Source organism: Mustelus asterias, chromosome 24 (genome assembly GCF_964213995.1).
Source record: "Mustelus asterias chromosome 24, sMusAst1.hap1.1, whole genome shotgun sequence".
Lineage (NCBI taxonomy): Eukaryota > Metazoa > Chordata > Chondrichthyes > Carcharhiniformes > Triakidae > Mustelus > Mustelus asterias.
The window spans coordinates 39,798,258-39,815,420 of NC_135824.1; the positions used below are offsets into that span (position 1 = coordinate 39,798,258).

At 48.3% G+C, this 17,163-nt stretch overlaps 1 protein-coding gene across 2 annotated transcripts in view; it reads left to right on the forward strand.

Annotated features, from left to right (window-relative positions):
• Positions 1–17,163, forward strand: part of aldh1a3 (aldehyde dehydrogenase 1 family, member A3) — a 604,785-nt gene that overhangs the window by 546,845 nt on the left and 40,777 nt on the right. For both annotated transcript variants that reach the window (XM_078241032.1, XM_078241033.1), the window contains exons 7-9: positions 8,575–8,688; positions 10,982–11,084; positions 15,371–15,555. In XM_078241032.1, the coding sequence (XP_078097158.1) occupies positions 8,575–8,688; positions 10,982–11,084; positions 15,371–15,555 (402 nt within the window). The remainder of the gene's footprint in view (positions 1–8,574; positions 8,689–10,981; positions 11,085–15,370; positions 15,556–17,163) is intronic.

Here is a 17,163-nt window from a genome sequence, read left to right on the forward strand (position 1 = left end):
CTGAGCTACGAGGTTACTAAAGAAGTCAGCCGCTTTTCCTCATTATCTTAACAAATTTCTGTGATGAGCAGAGGAAGAAAGGGGGTATTTTTGTAATTTGGTTGAAGCCTGTGTTTACAGACAGCACTAACAGGGGAATTATACCAGCTCCGATTCACACCATGGCTGATCACACACTGGGAATGTGTTCAAGGAATGCGAGAGTCGAGAGCCACAAAACTCATTGGGTTTCTAATGGGAACATCGCCCTCTTGTGTCCAATCCCTGATATGTGCTTCAGTGTCTGGAGTACCATGCTGTGTGTGTCACATGTGTGTGCAGTACCATGCTGTGTGCATTACGTGTGTGCAGTACCATGCTGTGTGTGTCACATGTGTGTGCAGTACCATGCTGTGTGCATTACGTGTGTGCAGTACCATGCTGTGTGTGTCCCGTGTCATGCTAGGTGTGTCATGTGTGTGCACTGACATGCTGGGTGTGCCACACAGGGGTACAGTGCCAAGCTAGGTGTGCCATGTGTGTGTGTGTTCAGTACCATGCTGGGTGTGACACGTGTGTGTGCAGTGCCATACTGGGTGTGCCACACAGGGGTAAAGTGCCATGCTGGGTGTGTCACATGAGTGTACAGAACCGTGCTGGATGTGTCCCGTGTCATGCTGGGTGTGTCACGTGTGTGTGCAGTGCCATGCTGGGTGTGTCCCGTGTCATGCTGGGTGTGTGTCACATGTGTGTGCAGTGCCATGCTGGGTGTGCCACACAGGGGTACAGTGCCAAGCTAGGTGTGCCATGTGTGTGTGTGTGCAGTACCATGCTGGGTGTGACACATGTGTGTGCAGTGCCATACTGGGTGTGCCACACGGGGGTGCCATACTGAGCCCCCAGCATTAAACAACAACAATAACTTGCATTTATAGAGCATCTTTAATGCGAGAAAATGTTCCAAGGTATTTCACAGAGAGGTTATCAAATAAAATCTAACAGTGAGCCTTGTAAGACAAAAGGTTTGTGAACAGCTGTGTGGGATTGTAGACAGGCAGGGCGGGAGAAGGAGGGAATTGCAGAGCTTCTGGTCTCTGCAGCTGACAGTTCAGCCACTGATGGCGGAGCAGTTAAAATGAGGAATCCGCTAGAGGCCGGAATTAGAGAGTGGATATCGTGAGGAGCTGGACAAGAGACAGATAGGGAAGCGTGAGGTCAGGAAGAGATTTGAAAACAAGGAGTGTTTTAAATTCAAGTTGTTTAACTGGGAGTCACGTAGGTACAATCCTGTGTACAATCCTGTGTGTCTTTCTGCACTGTAGGATTCTATGATTGTAAGGTCAGAGGGCATAAGGGTGCTGTGCAAATGGGACTTGGTGAGAGTTAGGATATGGAGAATGGAGTTTGAGATTGTTTTCCTGGCGGGTAGATGGTGTGGCCCTGAATAGATGGCGGTAGATATCAGATCTTCATTAAGTTTCAGGAGGAGTGAGGCACCAGATTGAAAGTCTGGCAATGTGCTAGTGTCTGTGCCGCTGCCACCCATTGGATGTAGAGGAGGACCGGGGGTATGAGAGGAAGGTCAGTGTGCGTCTGCAGGATTGCTGCAAGGGAGAAAATTAACATCCACAGAGAATTGGAATGAGTTCTGGAACAAAGCTTTACCTCCCTGGAGTCGAGGGTAAATGGTGGAGAGCAGGGAAGGCTTAAACACATTTATCGGGACATGGGGGAGAGGATTCCAGACTGAGAAAGGAAAGGAGGATTATTAAAGCTGCTGGAATGGAAACAGAACACATTGAATTCCCAAAATTGAAAGAACTCCCACTCCCTGACTGACACACCACAAAGAATCCTGTGTGTCTGTGCCAAACTCTCAGGGCGTTGTCAGAGGGAGCTACAACCGTACTACTCTATTCACAGCAGCCAGTGAAGTGGCCTAGCCCTTACTTCAATGGCTCATAGCCTCAGCTAGAACAAAACCCTTTCATTAGTAAGAGGCAGTGAAGCAAAGTGTTCAGTGGTTTGATTCATGCAGAGACTGTATACCTTTACCTGCGAGTGGAATTGGAAGGGACGATATGAAAGTGGAGCTTGCGGGGTGAATCCATACATTTAAACATGCTGTCCTGGACAAGATGGCTCCAGTGGAGAAGGGAGGGTAATGACTGAAAAAAGATACAGAGATGGGAAGAGGCCATTCAGCAGCTTAGCCTGTCCTGCTGTTCCAATTGGATCATGGTAGAAATGTATCGTAACACCATTTACTCACTTTGGTTCCATGTTGCTTAATATTCTTGAACAAACACTCATTCATCTGAGTTTTGAAAGCTCTAATTGCCTGGCAGCACATAGCTTTTTTGAGGGGGTGGGGGGAGGGGAGGGGGGGTGGGGGGACTGGAGGGGGGTTGGGGGGGTGGAGGGGCTGGTGTTGGGGGCGGGGGGTTGGGGGGCTGGTGTTGTGGGGCAGGAGGGGGGGGTGGGGGGGCTGGTGTTGCTGGGCAGGAGGGGGGGATTGGGGGGCTGGTGTTGGGGGGCGGGAGAAAGTTCCTATGTTTTACCACTTTTAAATGGAAAAAGTGCTTCTCGATTTCCAATCCGAATGGGAGAAACGTTTGCTCACGAATTCCTGAATTTCCCATCAGAGGAAAGAGATTCCCATCTATCCCCCTACAGGTCTCTTTCAATATTCTAAGGATTTTCGGGGAGGTAGTTCAGGCAAGGTTGTATTGTCATTGGACTAGTAATCCAGAGAACCAAGCATACTGCTCTCGGGATCCAGGTTCCAATCCAATTGAGAGGTGGATTAATCCCAGAGAGAGTGTACAGTGTAGATTGATAAGGGGATTAATCGCAGAGAGAGTGTACAGTGTGGATTGAGAAGGGGATTAATCGCAGAGAAAATGCACAGTGTCGATTGAGAAGGGGATTAATCGCAGAGAGATGTACAGTGTGGATTGAGAAGGAGATTAATCCCGGAGCGAGTGTACAGTGTAGATTGAGAGGGTGATTAATCGCAGAGACAGCGTGCAGTGTAGATTGAGAAGGGGATTAATCCCAGAGAGAGCATAGAGTCTAGATTGAGAGGGGGATTAATCGCATTGAGAGTGTACAGTGTAGATTGGGAGAGGGATATATCGCAGGGAGAGTGTACAGTATAGATTGAGAGGGGAATAATCGCAGAGAGAGCATACGGTTTATATTGAGAGGGTGATTAATCGCAGAGGGAGCGTACAGTGTAGATTGAGAGGGGGATTAATCGCAGAGAGAATGTACAGTGTAGATACAGAGGGGATTAATCGCAGAGAGAGTGTACAGTATAGATTGAGAAGGGGATTAATCGCAGAGAGAGTGTACAGTGTAGATTGAGAAGGGGATTAATCGCAGAGAGAGTGTACAGTGTAGATTGAGAAGGGGATTAATCGCAGAGAGAGTGTACAGTGTAGATACAAAGGGGATTAATCACATTGAGAGTATGCAGTGTAGGTTGAGAGGGGGATTAATCGCAGAGAGAGTGTACAGTGTAGATTGAGAAGGGGATTAATCGCATTGAGAGTGTGCAGTGTAGATTAAGAGGGGGATTAATCCCAGGGAGAGTGTACAGTGTAGATTGAGAAGGGGATTAATCCCAGGGAGAGTGTACAGTGTAGATTGAGAAGGGGATTAATCCCAGAGAGAGTGAACAGTGCAGATTGAGAGGGGGATTAATCGCAGAGAGAGCGAACAGTGTAGATTGAGAAGGGGATTAATCCCAGAGAGAGCGAACAGTGTAGATTGAGAAGGGGATTAATCGCAGAAAGAACAAAGAACAAAGAACAATACAGCACAATAACAGGCCCTTCGGCCCTCCAAGCCCACGCCGCTCCCTGGTCCAAACTATATCTTTCTTTTGTATCCCTCCATTTCCACTCCGTTCATGTGGCTATCTAGATAAGTCTTAAACGTTCCCAGTGTGTCCGCCTCCTCCACCTTGCCCGGCAGCGCATTCCAGGCCCCCACCACCCTCTGTGTAAAATACGTCCTTCTGATATCCGTGTTAAACCTCCCCCCCCTCACCTTGAACCTATGACCCCTCGTGAACGTCACCACCGACCTGGGAAAAAGCTTCCCAGCGTTCACCCTATCTATGCCTTTCATAATTTTATACACCTCTATGAGGTCACCCCTCATCCTCCGTCTTTCCAGTGAGAACAACCCCAGTTTACCCAATCTCTCCTCATAACTAAGCTCTTCCATACCAGGCAACATCCTGGTAAACCTCCTCTGTACTCTCTCTAAAGCCTCCACGTCCTTCCGGTAGTGTGGCGACCAGAACTGGGCACAGTATTCCAAATGCGGCCGAACCAACGTTCTATACAACTGCAACATCAGACCCCAACTTTTATACTCTATGCCCCGTCCTACAAAGGCAAGCATGCCATATGCCTTATTCACTACCTCTCCACCTGTGACGTCACCTTCAAGGATCTGTGGACTTGCACACCCAGGTCCCTCTGCGTATCTACACCCTTTATGGTTCTGCCATTTATCGTATAGCTCCCCCGTACGTTAGTTCTACCAAAATGCATCACTTCGCATTCATCTGGATTGAACTCCATCTGCCATTTCTTTGCCCAAATTTCCAGCCTATCTATATCCTTCTGTAGCCTCTGACAATGCTCCTCACTAACTGCAAGTCCAGCCATTTTCGTGTCATCCGCAAACTTACTGATCACCCCAGTTACACCTTCTTCCAGATCGTTTATATAAATCACAAACAGCAGAGGTCCCAATACAGGGCCCTGCGGAACACCACTAGTCACAGGCATCCAGCCGGAAAAAGACCCTCCCACTACCACCCTTTGTCTTCTGTGACCAAGCCAGTTCTCCACCCATCTAGCCACCTCCTTTTGCACCAACCTACCATGAGGGACTTTATCAAACGCCTTACTAAAGTCCATATAGACGACATCCACGGCCCTTCCCTCGTCAACCATTCTAGTCACTTCTTCAAAAAACTCCACCAGGTTAGTGAGGCATGACCTCCCTCTCACAAAACCATGCTGACTATCGTTAATGAGTTTATTCCTTTCTAAATGCGCATACATCCTATCCAACAACTTCCCTACCACGGACGTCAAGCTCACCGGCCTATAATTTCCCGGGTTTTCCTTCCTACCCTTCTTAAATAACGGGACCACATTAGCTATCCTCCAATCCTCTGGGACCTCACCTGTGTCCAGTGACGAGACAAAGATTTGCGTCAGAGGCCCAGCGATTTCATCTCTCATCTCCCTGAGCAGCCTTGGATAGATTCCATTAGGCCCTGGGGATTTGTCAGTCTTTATATTCCCTAAAAAACCTAACACTTCCTCCCTTGTAATGGAGATTTTCTCTAACGGGTCAACACTCCCCTCCGAGACACTCCCAGTCAACACATCCCTCTCCTTTGTGAATACCGACGCAAAGTATTCATTTAGGATCTCCCCTACTTCTTTGGGCTATAAGCATAATTCCCCACTTTTGTCCCTGAGAGGTCTGATTTTTTCCCTGACAACCCTTTTGTTCCTAATGTATGAATAAAATGCCTTGGGATTCTCCTTAATCCTGTCTGCCAAGGACATTTCGTGACCCCTTTTTGCCCTTCTAATTCCTCGTTTGAGTTCTTTCCTACTTTCTTTGTATTCCTCCAGAGCTCCCTCCGTTTTTAGCTGCCTGAACCTAACGTACGCCTTTCTTTTCTTTTTGACCAATCCCTCAATTTCCCTGGTTATCCACGGTTCTCGAATCCTACCCTTCCTATCCTTCTTTTTTACAGGCACATGCCTGTCCTGTAGCCCTAACAACTGTTCCTTAAAAGACTCCCACATGCCAGATGTGGATTTACCCTCAAACAGCCTCTCCCAATCAACAGCTGCCAATTTCTGCCTAATCCCACTAAAATTAGCCTTGCCCCAATCCAACACCTTACCCTTGGGACACCACCCATCCTTTTCCATCACTATCCTAAAGCTAACAGAATTGTGGTCACTATTTGCCACATGTTCCCCATCCGAAACTTTGAAGACCTGACCGGGCTCATTCCCCAGTACTAGGTCCAGTATAGCCCCCTCTCTAGTCGGGCTATCTACATATTGTTCCAAAGAACCTTCCTGTACGCATTTTACAACTTCCTCCCCATTCAGACTCCCAGCCCTACGTGATTTCCAGTCTATACCAGGGAAATTGAAGTCTCCCACTACAACAACCCTATTTTTCCTGCACCTATCCAGTATCTCCTGACATATCCGTTCTTCCACTTCCCTTGCGCTGTTGGGGGGCCTGTAGCACACCCCTAACATAGTGACTGCGCCCTTCCTGTTTCTGAGCTCCATCCACAGTGACTCGTTACACGACCCCTCTGAGTTGTCCTCCCTCTGCACCGCTGTAATATGCTCTCTAACTAATACTGCTACGTACAGTGTAGATTCAGAGGGGGATTAATCCCAGAGAGAGTGTACAGTGTAGATTGAGAAGGGGATTAATCGCAGAGAGAGTGTACAGTGTAGATTGAGAGGGGGATTAATCGCAGGGGGAACGTACAGTGTAGATTCAGCAGGAGGTTGTCGGGATGGGAATCTAAATTATGAAGGGAGGGTCTGGGTCTATTTCCATTGAAGCTGAGAGGAGATTTGATTGAGGATTGATATCATAAATAGGGAAATATTTTTTCCTCTGGTGAGCAGTCATTGATGAGGGAATCAACGTTTAAAAAGCCCGCTGGGGTTCTCCGTGTTTTGGAGAATGTATTTTTGTGCTGTTGTTGGAACATGGAATAATTTGCCACAAGGTTTTTTCAGCTGAAATTATTGCAACTTTTAGGGAAAATGTGGGCAACTATTTTAACAAGTAAAACATGCAAAGCTCTCGAGAGAAATTGGGAAAGTGAGGTTGCTCTTGCAAAGTGTTGGCACAAACAAACTCGGCTGAATAGCCTCATTCTCTGCTGTTAACATCTTTGAATCCACACCTCTGTATTCTCCTGTTGCTGATTATTGCCAATTCTATTATCTAATGTATATTTCAGCGATTCTTGTTGTCATTGCTGGTTAGGCCAGCATTTATTATCCTTCCCTATTTACCGTGACAGTGTGGCGAGATGTCTTCTCCAGTCGCTGTTGTCCATGTACTTTTGCTGCAACCACAGTGCCGTTCATTAGGGAGTTCTAGAATTTGGACCCAACGATGGTGATGGAAAAGGGAATGTCCATGTCTGATGAAGTGTGACTTGGACAGGATGGTGTTTCCACAGCATCACTCTGTCCTTCCCAGTGGCTGAGATTACAAGGAAGTGAAAGTTGAAGTAACCTTGCCACAATGCATTCTCTGTAGATTGTATATGATTCTGCCATGGTGCTCAGTGAGGGTAGATAATGTACTCAGTGGAAGTGAGGCCAACTAAAACAGGTCAATTAATCCAGATAAATGCGAAGTGATGCATTCCGGTAGATCTAATGTAAGGGGGAGCTATACAATAAATGGCAGAACCATCAGGAGTATAGGCACACAGAGGGACCTGGGTGTACAAGTCCCCAGATCCTTAAAGGTGGCAGCACAGGTGGAGAGGGTGGTCAACAACGCATATGGCATGCTTGCCTTTATTGGACGGGGCATAGAATATAAAAGTTGGCATATGATGTTGCAGCTGTATAGAACGTTGGTTCGGCCACATTAGGAATACTGTGTCCAGTTCTGGTCGCCACACTACCAGAAGGACGTGGAGGCTTTGGAGAGAGTACAGAAAAGGTTTACCAGGATGTTGCCTGGTATGGAGGGTCTCAGCAATGAGGAGAGATTGGGTAAACTGGGGATGTTCTCCCTGGAAAGACGGAGGATGAGGGGCAACCTAATAGAGGTGCATAAAATTATGAAGGGCCTAGATAGGGTGAACAATGGGAAGCTTTTTCCCAGGTCAGAGGTGACGAACACAAGAGGTCACAGGTTCAAGGTGAGGAGGGCAAGGTTCAACACAGATGTCAGGGGGACGTATTTTACACAGAGGGCGGTGGGGGCCTGGAATGCACTGCCAAGCAAGGTGATTGAGGCGGACACGCTGGGATCGTTTAAGACTTATCTAGATAGCCACATGAACAGACTGGGAATAGAGGGATACAAACGAATGGTCTAGTTGGGCACATGAGCGGCGCAGGCTTGGAGGGCCGAAGGGCCTGTTCCTGTGCTGTATTGTTCTTTGTTCTAGGTCTGTCCTGGATGCTGCCACTCTTGCTGTGGTTGTCTCACTTCCAGGCTAGTGGGGAATGTTCCATCAAACTCCCGAGGTAATATTTTATTACATCTGTTGAGCTAATTCTCCGAACCTGTTCTAGTGATGGCTAAACTCCTGTTTGTAATGTGGATCAGAAAGGTGAGTTGGAAAATCATACCCAGTGTGAGCCCAGATTTCAGATGGGGAAACTCCCAGTCAGAAACAGACAATAATGCTCGTAATGGCTTTGTGTATGCCACACAGAAATCATTGTGACATGTTAGTTGTTCCATACTCCAGACTGGGAATAATTGAACATTTTAATCTGTTAAAAGTGACTATCGTGTGAATCTTTACTTTGTGAATTTCAGGTCCCATTACCCCCCGGTGTGGTGAATATTGTCCCCGGATATGGACCCACTGCTGGGGCCGCTATTGCTTGCCACAAGGACATTGATAAAGTTGCATTCACTGGTTCTACTAAGGTAGGATCTTGCTTCATAATACTGCTTGTGTTTAGATGTAGTAACAATTTTAACTCTATTACAAGAACTTGCTGTAAATGAAGATCTGTGCGTCTTCTTAACCTTGTCCGACCCAGAGATGTTAGGACAAGGACAGAGGTCCATGTGAAGGTAGTCTGTGAGACATGGAGTTACCTATATGGAGACAGAGTAATTATCAGATCTGACTTAGCTATGGGGCATTCAGTTACCAGGGTTACACACAGGCTTGAGTTTCCAACCTATTTCACTGTTCTTTTCAGTTCAGCTAAAATCAGGGAACTATCGGAGATTCAGTGCAAATTACATCCAACACAAATTGGATTTCCATAATCTTCACACTGTGAAAAATCTCTCACAGAGTGACAGCCAGCACCCGGCAGCAGATTCCACAACCATCTGTACCTACCTGTGTAAAAGTCAAATCTCTAAGGCTAAATGTACAGGCCCAGTGAACCATAGACAAGCAGGATGTATATAAAAAGCTTAGAACATAGAACATAGAAAAACTACAGTACAAACAGGCCCTTCGGCCCACAAGTTGCACCGGTCATGTCCCTACCTACCTAGGCCTACATATAGGCTTACCTATAACCCTCAATCTTATTAAGTCCCATGTACTCATCCAGAAGTCTCTTAAAAGACCCTATCGGGTTTGCCTCCACCACCATTGACGGCAGCCGATTCCACTCACCCACCACCCTCTGAGTGAAAAACTTACCCCTGACATCTCCTCTGTACCTACCCCCCAGCACCTTATACCTGTGTCCTCTCGTAGCAGCCATTTCAGCCCTGGGAAAAAGCCTCTGAGAATCCACCCGATCTATACCTCTCAACATCTTGTGCACCTCTATCAGGTCACCTCTCATCCTTCGTCTCTCCAAGGAGAAAAGACCGAGCACCCTCAACCTATCCTCATAAGGCATGCCACCCAATCCAGGCAACATCCTTGTAAATCTCCTCTGCACCCTTTCAATCATTTCTACATCCTTCCTGTAATGAGGCGACCAGAACTGAGCACAGTACTCTAAGTGGGGTCTGACGAGGGTCTTATAAAGCTGCATCATTATCTCCCGACTCCTAAACTCAATCCCTCGATTGATGAAGGCCAGCACACCATACGCCTTCTTAACCACCTCCTCCACCTGCAAGGCCGATTTAAGAGTCCTATGGACCCGGACCCAAGGTCCTTCTGATCCTCCACACTGCTAAGAGTCTTACCCTTGATATTATACTCCTTCATCCCATTTGACCTGCCAAAATGTACCACTACACATTTATCCGGGTTCAAGTCCATCTGCCACTTCTCCACCCAGTCTTGCATCCTATCTATGTCACGCTGCAGCTTCCGACATCCCTCCAAACTATCCACAACACCACCAACCTTCGTGTCGTCGGCAAACTTACCAACCCATCCCTCCACTTCATCATCCAGGTCATTCATGAAAATGACAAACAGCAAGGGTCCCAGAACAGATCCCTGGGGCACTCCACTGGTGACCGACCTCCATTCAGAAAAAGACCCATCTACAACCACTCTCTGCCTTCAGCAGGCAAGATGTGGAGATGCCAGCGTTGGACTGGGGTAAGCACAGTAAGAAGTCTCACAACACCAGGTTAAAATCCAAACTTTAACCTGGTGTTGTGAGACTTCTTACTGTTCTGCAGGCAAGCCAGTTCTGGATCCTTCTTTTTATTTATTACTTTACACTATTTTTAAAAAGAAATAATTTCATTCCAAGTTTTAAAAGTATTAATCATCCAGACCCTTTAAGGCAGGTGTGTCTAACCCATGTCCCTCAGGCCCGATTGTAGTCCCCGGAGACACTCTTTAATTATTCAGATCAGATTACAATTCCCCGTTCCTCACATCCATCATAGATAACTTTCTATATCTGTACACTGACCCCATTCTGCAGGTTTTCCAATGGGTTAAACAAAGCACTGGACTCGCTGACCCGAGCTGGTCACCTGTCATCTGTTAAATCCAACCCAGTATATCGAAGTCCCTTTGGAAGTTCTCTTCCTGTCTGCACCATATACTGGGACAGGGTGCTGGATGTTAGAGAGATACAGAGCGAATACTGGTGTTACTGGAGTATAGCATTGAGACAGAGGTTAATACTGTGAGAATATGTCTGTAGGGACACATTTATATTTTTAAATCATTACGGGCATTATTAGTTTCCAAGTCCAATGTGTTGATGATATATTTGGATTGAGAAGATGAGTTTCTCTGTCATTCTCAGACCCGTGTGTGTTGCTGTGTTGTTAGGTTGGAAAGTCGATAACTGAAGCCGCCTCAAAAAGTAACCTGAAGAGAGTGACTCTGGAACTGGGTGGGAAGAACCCCTGCATTGTGTTCGCTGACTGCGACCGTAAGAGCAACAGCTTCACTGACCTGAGTTTCTCCACTCTTACTGAGGAAGAATGTCCTCTCTCACGCTCAGGGTTGGATAGATTTGAATTCAGATTATAATTAGGTTGTGGATATTTGGGGGAAGCTGGGGTTGTTCCCCTTGGAGGAGGGTTCTGAGGAGATTTGATCAAGGTGTTCAGTATCATGAAGGGTCTGGATGGAGGAGATGGGGAGAAACCATTCCCATTGGTGGAGAGTTCCAGAACGAGCAGGCACAGGTTAAAGGTGAAAGAACAAAGCTGACACGAGGAAAAAGGTTATTACAGGACAATAGGGGTTGCAATCCATAAGACCATAAGACATAGGAGCAGAATTAGGCCACTCGGCCCATCGAGTCTGCTCCATCATTCAATCGTGGCTGATATTTTTCTCATCCCCATTCTCCTGCCTTTTCCCCATAACCCCTGATCCCCTTATTAATCAAGAACCTATCTATCTCTGTCTTAAAGACACTCAATGACCCGGCCTCCACAGCCTTAGAAACATAGAAAACTACAGCACAAAACAGGCCCTTCGGCCCCACAAGTTGTGCCGAACATATCCCTACCTTTTAGGCCTACCTATAACCCTCCATCCTATTAAGTCCCATGTACTCATCCAGGAGTCTCTTAAAAGACCCTATTGAGTTTGCCTCCACCACCACTGACGGCAGCCGATTCCACGCGCCCACCACCCTCTGTGTGAAAAACTTCCCCCTAACATTTCCCCTGTACCTACCCCCCAGCACCTTAAACCTGTGTCCTCTCGTAGCAGCCATTTCCACCCTGGGAAAAAGCCTCTGAGAGTCCACGTGATCTATGTCTCTCAACATCTTATATACCTCTATTAGGTCTCCTCTCATCCTACGTCTCTCCAAGGAGAAAAGACCGAGCTCCCTCAGCCTATCCTCATAAGGCATGCCACTCAATCCAGGCAACATCCTTGTAAATCTTCTCTGCACCCTTTCAATCTTTTCCACATCCTTCCTGTAATGAGGCGACCAGAACTGAGCACAGTACTCCAAGTGGGGGCTGACGAGGGTCTTATACAGCTGCATCATTATCCCCGGACTCCTAAACTCAATCCGTCGATTGATAAAGGCCAGCACACCATACGCCTTCTTAACCACCTCCTCCACCTGCGGGGCCGATTTCAGAGTCCTATGGACCCGGACCCCAAGGTCCTTCTGATCCTCTACCGTACTAAGAGTCTTTCCCTTTATATTGTACTCCTTCATCCCATTTGACCTGCCAAAATGGACCTCTACGCATTTATCTGGGTTGAAGTCCATCTGCCACTTCTCCGCCCAGTCTTGCATCCTATCTATGTCCCTCTGTAACTTCTGACATCCCTCCAGACTATCCACAACCCCACCAACCTTCGTGTCGTCGGCAAACTAACCAACCCATCCCTCCACTTCCTCATCCAGGTCATTTATGAAAATAACAAACAGCAAGCGTCCCAGAACAGATCCCTGGGGCACACCACTGGTGACCGACCTCCATTTAGAAAAAGACCCATCTATACACACTCTCTGCCTCCTTTGGGCAAGCCAGTTCTGGATCCACAGGGCAGCAGCCCCTTGGATCCCATGCCCTCTCACTTTTTCTAGAAGCCTTGCATGGGGGACCTTATCAAACGCCTTGCTAAAATCCATATAAACCACATCTACCACTTTCCCTTCGTCAATGTGTTTAGTCACATTTTCGAAGAACTCCACCAGGCTCGTAAGGCACGATCTGCCTTTGACAAAGCCATGCTGAGTATTCTTGAGCATACTAAACCTCTCTAAATGCTCATAAATCTTGTCCCTCAGGATCTTCTCCATCAGCTTACCAACCACTGAGGTTAGACTCACCGGTCGGTAATTTCCTGGGCTGTCCCTATTCCCCTTCTTGAAAATAGGAACCACATCCGCAATCCTCCAATCCTCCGGCACCTCTCCCATCTCCATCGACGCTGCAAAGATCATCGCCAGAGGCTCTGCAATCTCTTCCCTCACCTCCCACAGTAACCTGGGGTACATCCCATCCGGACCCGGCGACTTATCTATCTTGATGCCATTCAAAGATTCCAGCACAACCTCTTTGTTAAAGTCCACATACTCAATCTTTTCAGTCCACCGCAAGCCCACAGTACATCCATCCATGTCCTTCTTCTCTGTGAAAACCGAGGCAAAATACTCATTAAGTACCTCTGCCATTTCTACTAGTTCCGTACTGATTTTCCCACCTTCACCTTTTAGAGGCCCTATTCCTTCACGTCTCACCCTTTTACTCTTCACATATTTATAGAACGCCTTAAGGTTTTCCTTAATTCTACTTGCCAAGGCCTTCTCGTGACCCTTTCTGGCTCTCCTAATTTCCTTCTTTAGTCCCTTCCTACAAGCCGTATACTCATCTAGATCCCGATCTTCGCCAAGCTCTCTGAACCTTTTGTACGCTTTCCTTTTCTTCTCAACTAGGTCCCGCACAGCTTTCGTGCACCACGGTTCCTTTAACCTACCAACTCCTCCCTGTCTGCTCGGAACATTGTCCTGTAGAACCCTCGACAGACAATCCTTGAAAAACTGCCACCTCGCTTCAGTAGATTTCCCCAAGAATACCTCCTTCCAATTTACTCCTCTAATTTGCTGCCTTATGTCTTCATATTTCCCCATACTCCATATAAACGCTTTCCTAGCTTGCCTGATCCTCTCTTTTTCCAATGCAAGCATAAAGGAGATAGAGTTATGATCGCTAGCCCCAAGATGCTCTCCCACTGAGAGATCTGACACCTGTCCAGGCTCATTGGTCAGTATCAGATCAAGTACAGCCTCTCCGCTTGTAGGCTTGTCCACATGCTGTGTCAGGAAACCCTCCTGAACACACCTAACGAACTCCTCCCCATCCAATCCCCTTACCCTAGGGATATTCCAACCTATGTTTAGGAAATTAAAGTCTTCCATCACAACAACTCTGCTATTATTGCAACTCTCCAGGATCTGTTTCCCTATCTGCTCCTCCACCTCCCTGTCACTATTGGGCGGCCTATAGAAAACTCCCAGCAAAGTGATCGACCCCTTCCCACTCCGAACTTCCACCCACAGAGACTCTGTAGACAATCCCTCCACAGCATACACCTTCTCTACAGCTGTGACACTATTCCTGATCAGCAGTGCCACTCCACCCCCTCTCTTGCCTCCCTCCCTGTCCTTCCTGAAACATCTGAATCCCGGCACCTGTAGTATCCAGTCCTGTCCCTGAGACATCCAAGTCTCCGTAATGACCACCACATCACACTTCCAGGCATCGATCCACGCTCTGAGCTCATCCCCTTTATTCACTATACTCCTGGCATTAAAGTAAACACATCTCAATCCTTTGGTCTGAGCTCTCCCCTTCTCTATCCCCCATCCATCCTCCCTTTGCCTTCTGCGGCAAAGAGTTCCACAGATTCACCACTCTCTGGCTGAAGAAATTCCTCCTCATCTCTGTTTTAAAGGATCGTCCCTTCAGCCTGAGGTTGTGCCCTCTGGTACTAGTTTTTCCTACTCGTGGAAACATCCTCTCTATGTCCACTCTATCAGGCCTCGCAGTATCCTGTAAGTTTCAATAAGATCCCCCCTCATCCTTCTAAACTACAATGAGTACAGACCCAGAGTTCTCAACTGTTCCTCATACGACAAGCTCTTCATTCCAGGGATCATTCTTGTGAACCTCCTCTGGACCCTTTCCAAGGCCAGCTCATCTTTCCTTAGATATGGGGCCTAAAACTGCTCACAATACTCCAAATGGGGCCTGACCAGAGCCTTACATAGCTTATAATCCGGAATGAACCGTTTGAGGGGAGGAGGCAAATTCAGTTGTAGCTTCCAAAAAAGAATTGGATTAACATCTGAGGAGTGAAAACTTGTTAGGAATGTGGGAAGAGCAGAAACATGGGAGCTGGGGGTCAGGAGGAATGTGTGGGGGAGTGAGGACTTTGATGGAGGGGACCTGTGGGGGAGAGGAGGGATGGCTGTGGGGCTTGTGGGGGAGTGGGGGGCCTGTGGGGGAACGGGGGGGCCTATGAGGGAGTGGGGGGGGTATGTGGGGGAGTGGGGGGGCCGGTGGGGGAATGGGGGGGCCTGTGGAGGAGTGGGGGGACCTGTGGGGGAGGGGAAGGATGGCTGTGAAGCCTGTGCGGAGTGGGGGGCCTGTGAGGGAGGTGGGCTGTTGGGGGAAGTTGAATATTGCTGCAGGGATCATGCCCATCTTTTAAAGAGGTTGCTTTCCCTTTGCCCAGTGTCCCTGGCTGTGGAGTGTGCTTCACATGGAGCTTTCTTCAACCAAGGCCAGTGTTGTACAGCGGCCGCTCGAATATTTGTCGAGGAACCGATATATGAGGAGTTTGTTCGCCGCAGTGTGGAACGAGTCCAAAAACGGGTAGTCGGAAATCCTTTCGATCCAAAAACTGAACAAGGACCTCAGGTAAGAGGAAAATCACCTGGGTCGAGATTCTCCCAAAACATTCCAAGTCCCCAGTTCACGTGAAAACAGGAGTAACTCCCGCTGGTTATTTTAGTGTGATTATCAGATTGAATCTCCTACACTCTGAGAGTAACAGAATGCCCAGCGAGATTCCCTCTGAAAATCGGGTGGCGGGCCTAGTCCTGCTGGAGAGGCTGGGAACATAGCGCTGAGTGGGTCACTGCGCATGCACTGATCTGTCAGCGCCGAGATCAGGGCATGCACAGTGATCCCGCACTGCTGGCATCCCCATCACTGACCAGCCCCGCAACCCCCCATCGTTACCCTTACCAAACACCCACCCCCCAATCACTGGCCTCCCAGACCTGCCTGGGCAAGCCCCGATCTCCCTGATTTTCCCCCCGCCACCCCAAACTCCCGATCCATCCCCAATTGATGGACACGACACCCCTGCCCCCTCCTCCCCATGGCAGACCCGACCCCCCACCCAGATGGCCAGCTCCGATTGTCTTCCCCCCACCCTCTACCACAGATCCGGAATGCAGAGTGGCAGCAGAACCCCCACCGATCTCCTCCCAATAGGCCCCACCCACCCAATAGGCCGCGCCCTTCTGGCCTTGCCGCCTTGGCACTGCCCGATGCCCGGTGGGAAATGCCAAGGTACCCCTTGGGCATTGCCACTTTGCCTGTTGGACAGTGTCAGGGGGCCAGGCTGGCACTGCCACACTGGCATTGCCAGGGGGCATCCCCTTACCCCTGACCTCCTTGGGGGGGAGGCCTCAATGGCCACTCTTTCCTCTAGCGGGGTCAGTCCACCTGTTCCCCGTTAGTGGGGAGCTGTTGTAAACCTCGCTGGAGTGAACCACTCCTGGCGGGGGTGGAGACGCTAGTGGCCCTGGAAACTTCAGTCCTGGGCCCGCTAATGAAATGCAAATGCCAATTTCTGGCGGGGAGCTGATAACTCTGAAAAATTTTGCCACGGAGAAGCGCGGAGGCCGTGATGCTCAGCAGGAAGCATGCAAAACAGCCTCCGCTAATGTCTGCCAGCCCACTGCGCTACTGGGAGAATCATCCCCCAGAACTTGAAGAGAAATTTTCAGATGATTAGTTCCTCAGTGTGAAACTTTATAGAATATCTGAAGGATGGATTTGTATATTGTGTGTGAATTAATTTGAAATTGTGTGTGTAATTGTTACACTATTTATTCACACGGGGGTGTCAGCTGTGGCTCAGTGGGTCAGAGGTTGTGAGTCCCAGTCCCAGTGCAGCACTGCAGGAGTGCTGCACTCTCAGACGGGCTGTCTTTCGGTTGAGAACAAGGTTTCGGCTGCTCTCTCCGGCAGATTTAAAACATCCAATCGCTCCCCGCAGTTTGGAAAGAGTTATCCCCAACAACCCAACCAATGTTCACCTCTCGATGAACACCTCCTCAGTCATATCCTGCTGCTTGTGGGAGCTGACTGTGGACAAATTGTCTGCCGTGTTTCCTCCATCACCACAGTGACTACACTTCAGGAATTGGCTGGAAGGAACTTTGAGACATGCTGGGCTACTGAAAGGCGCTATATAAATGCAAGATCCTGAATTCATTTTCTACTTTTCACAAA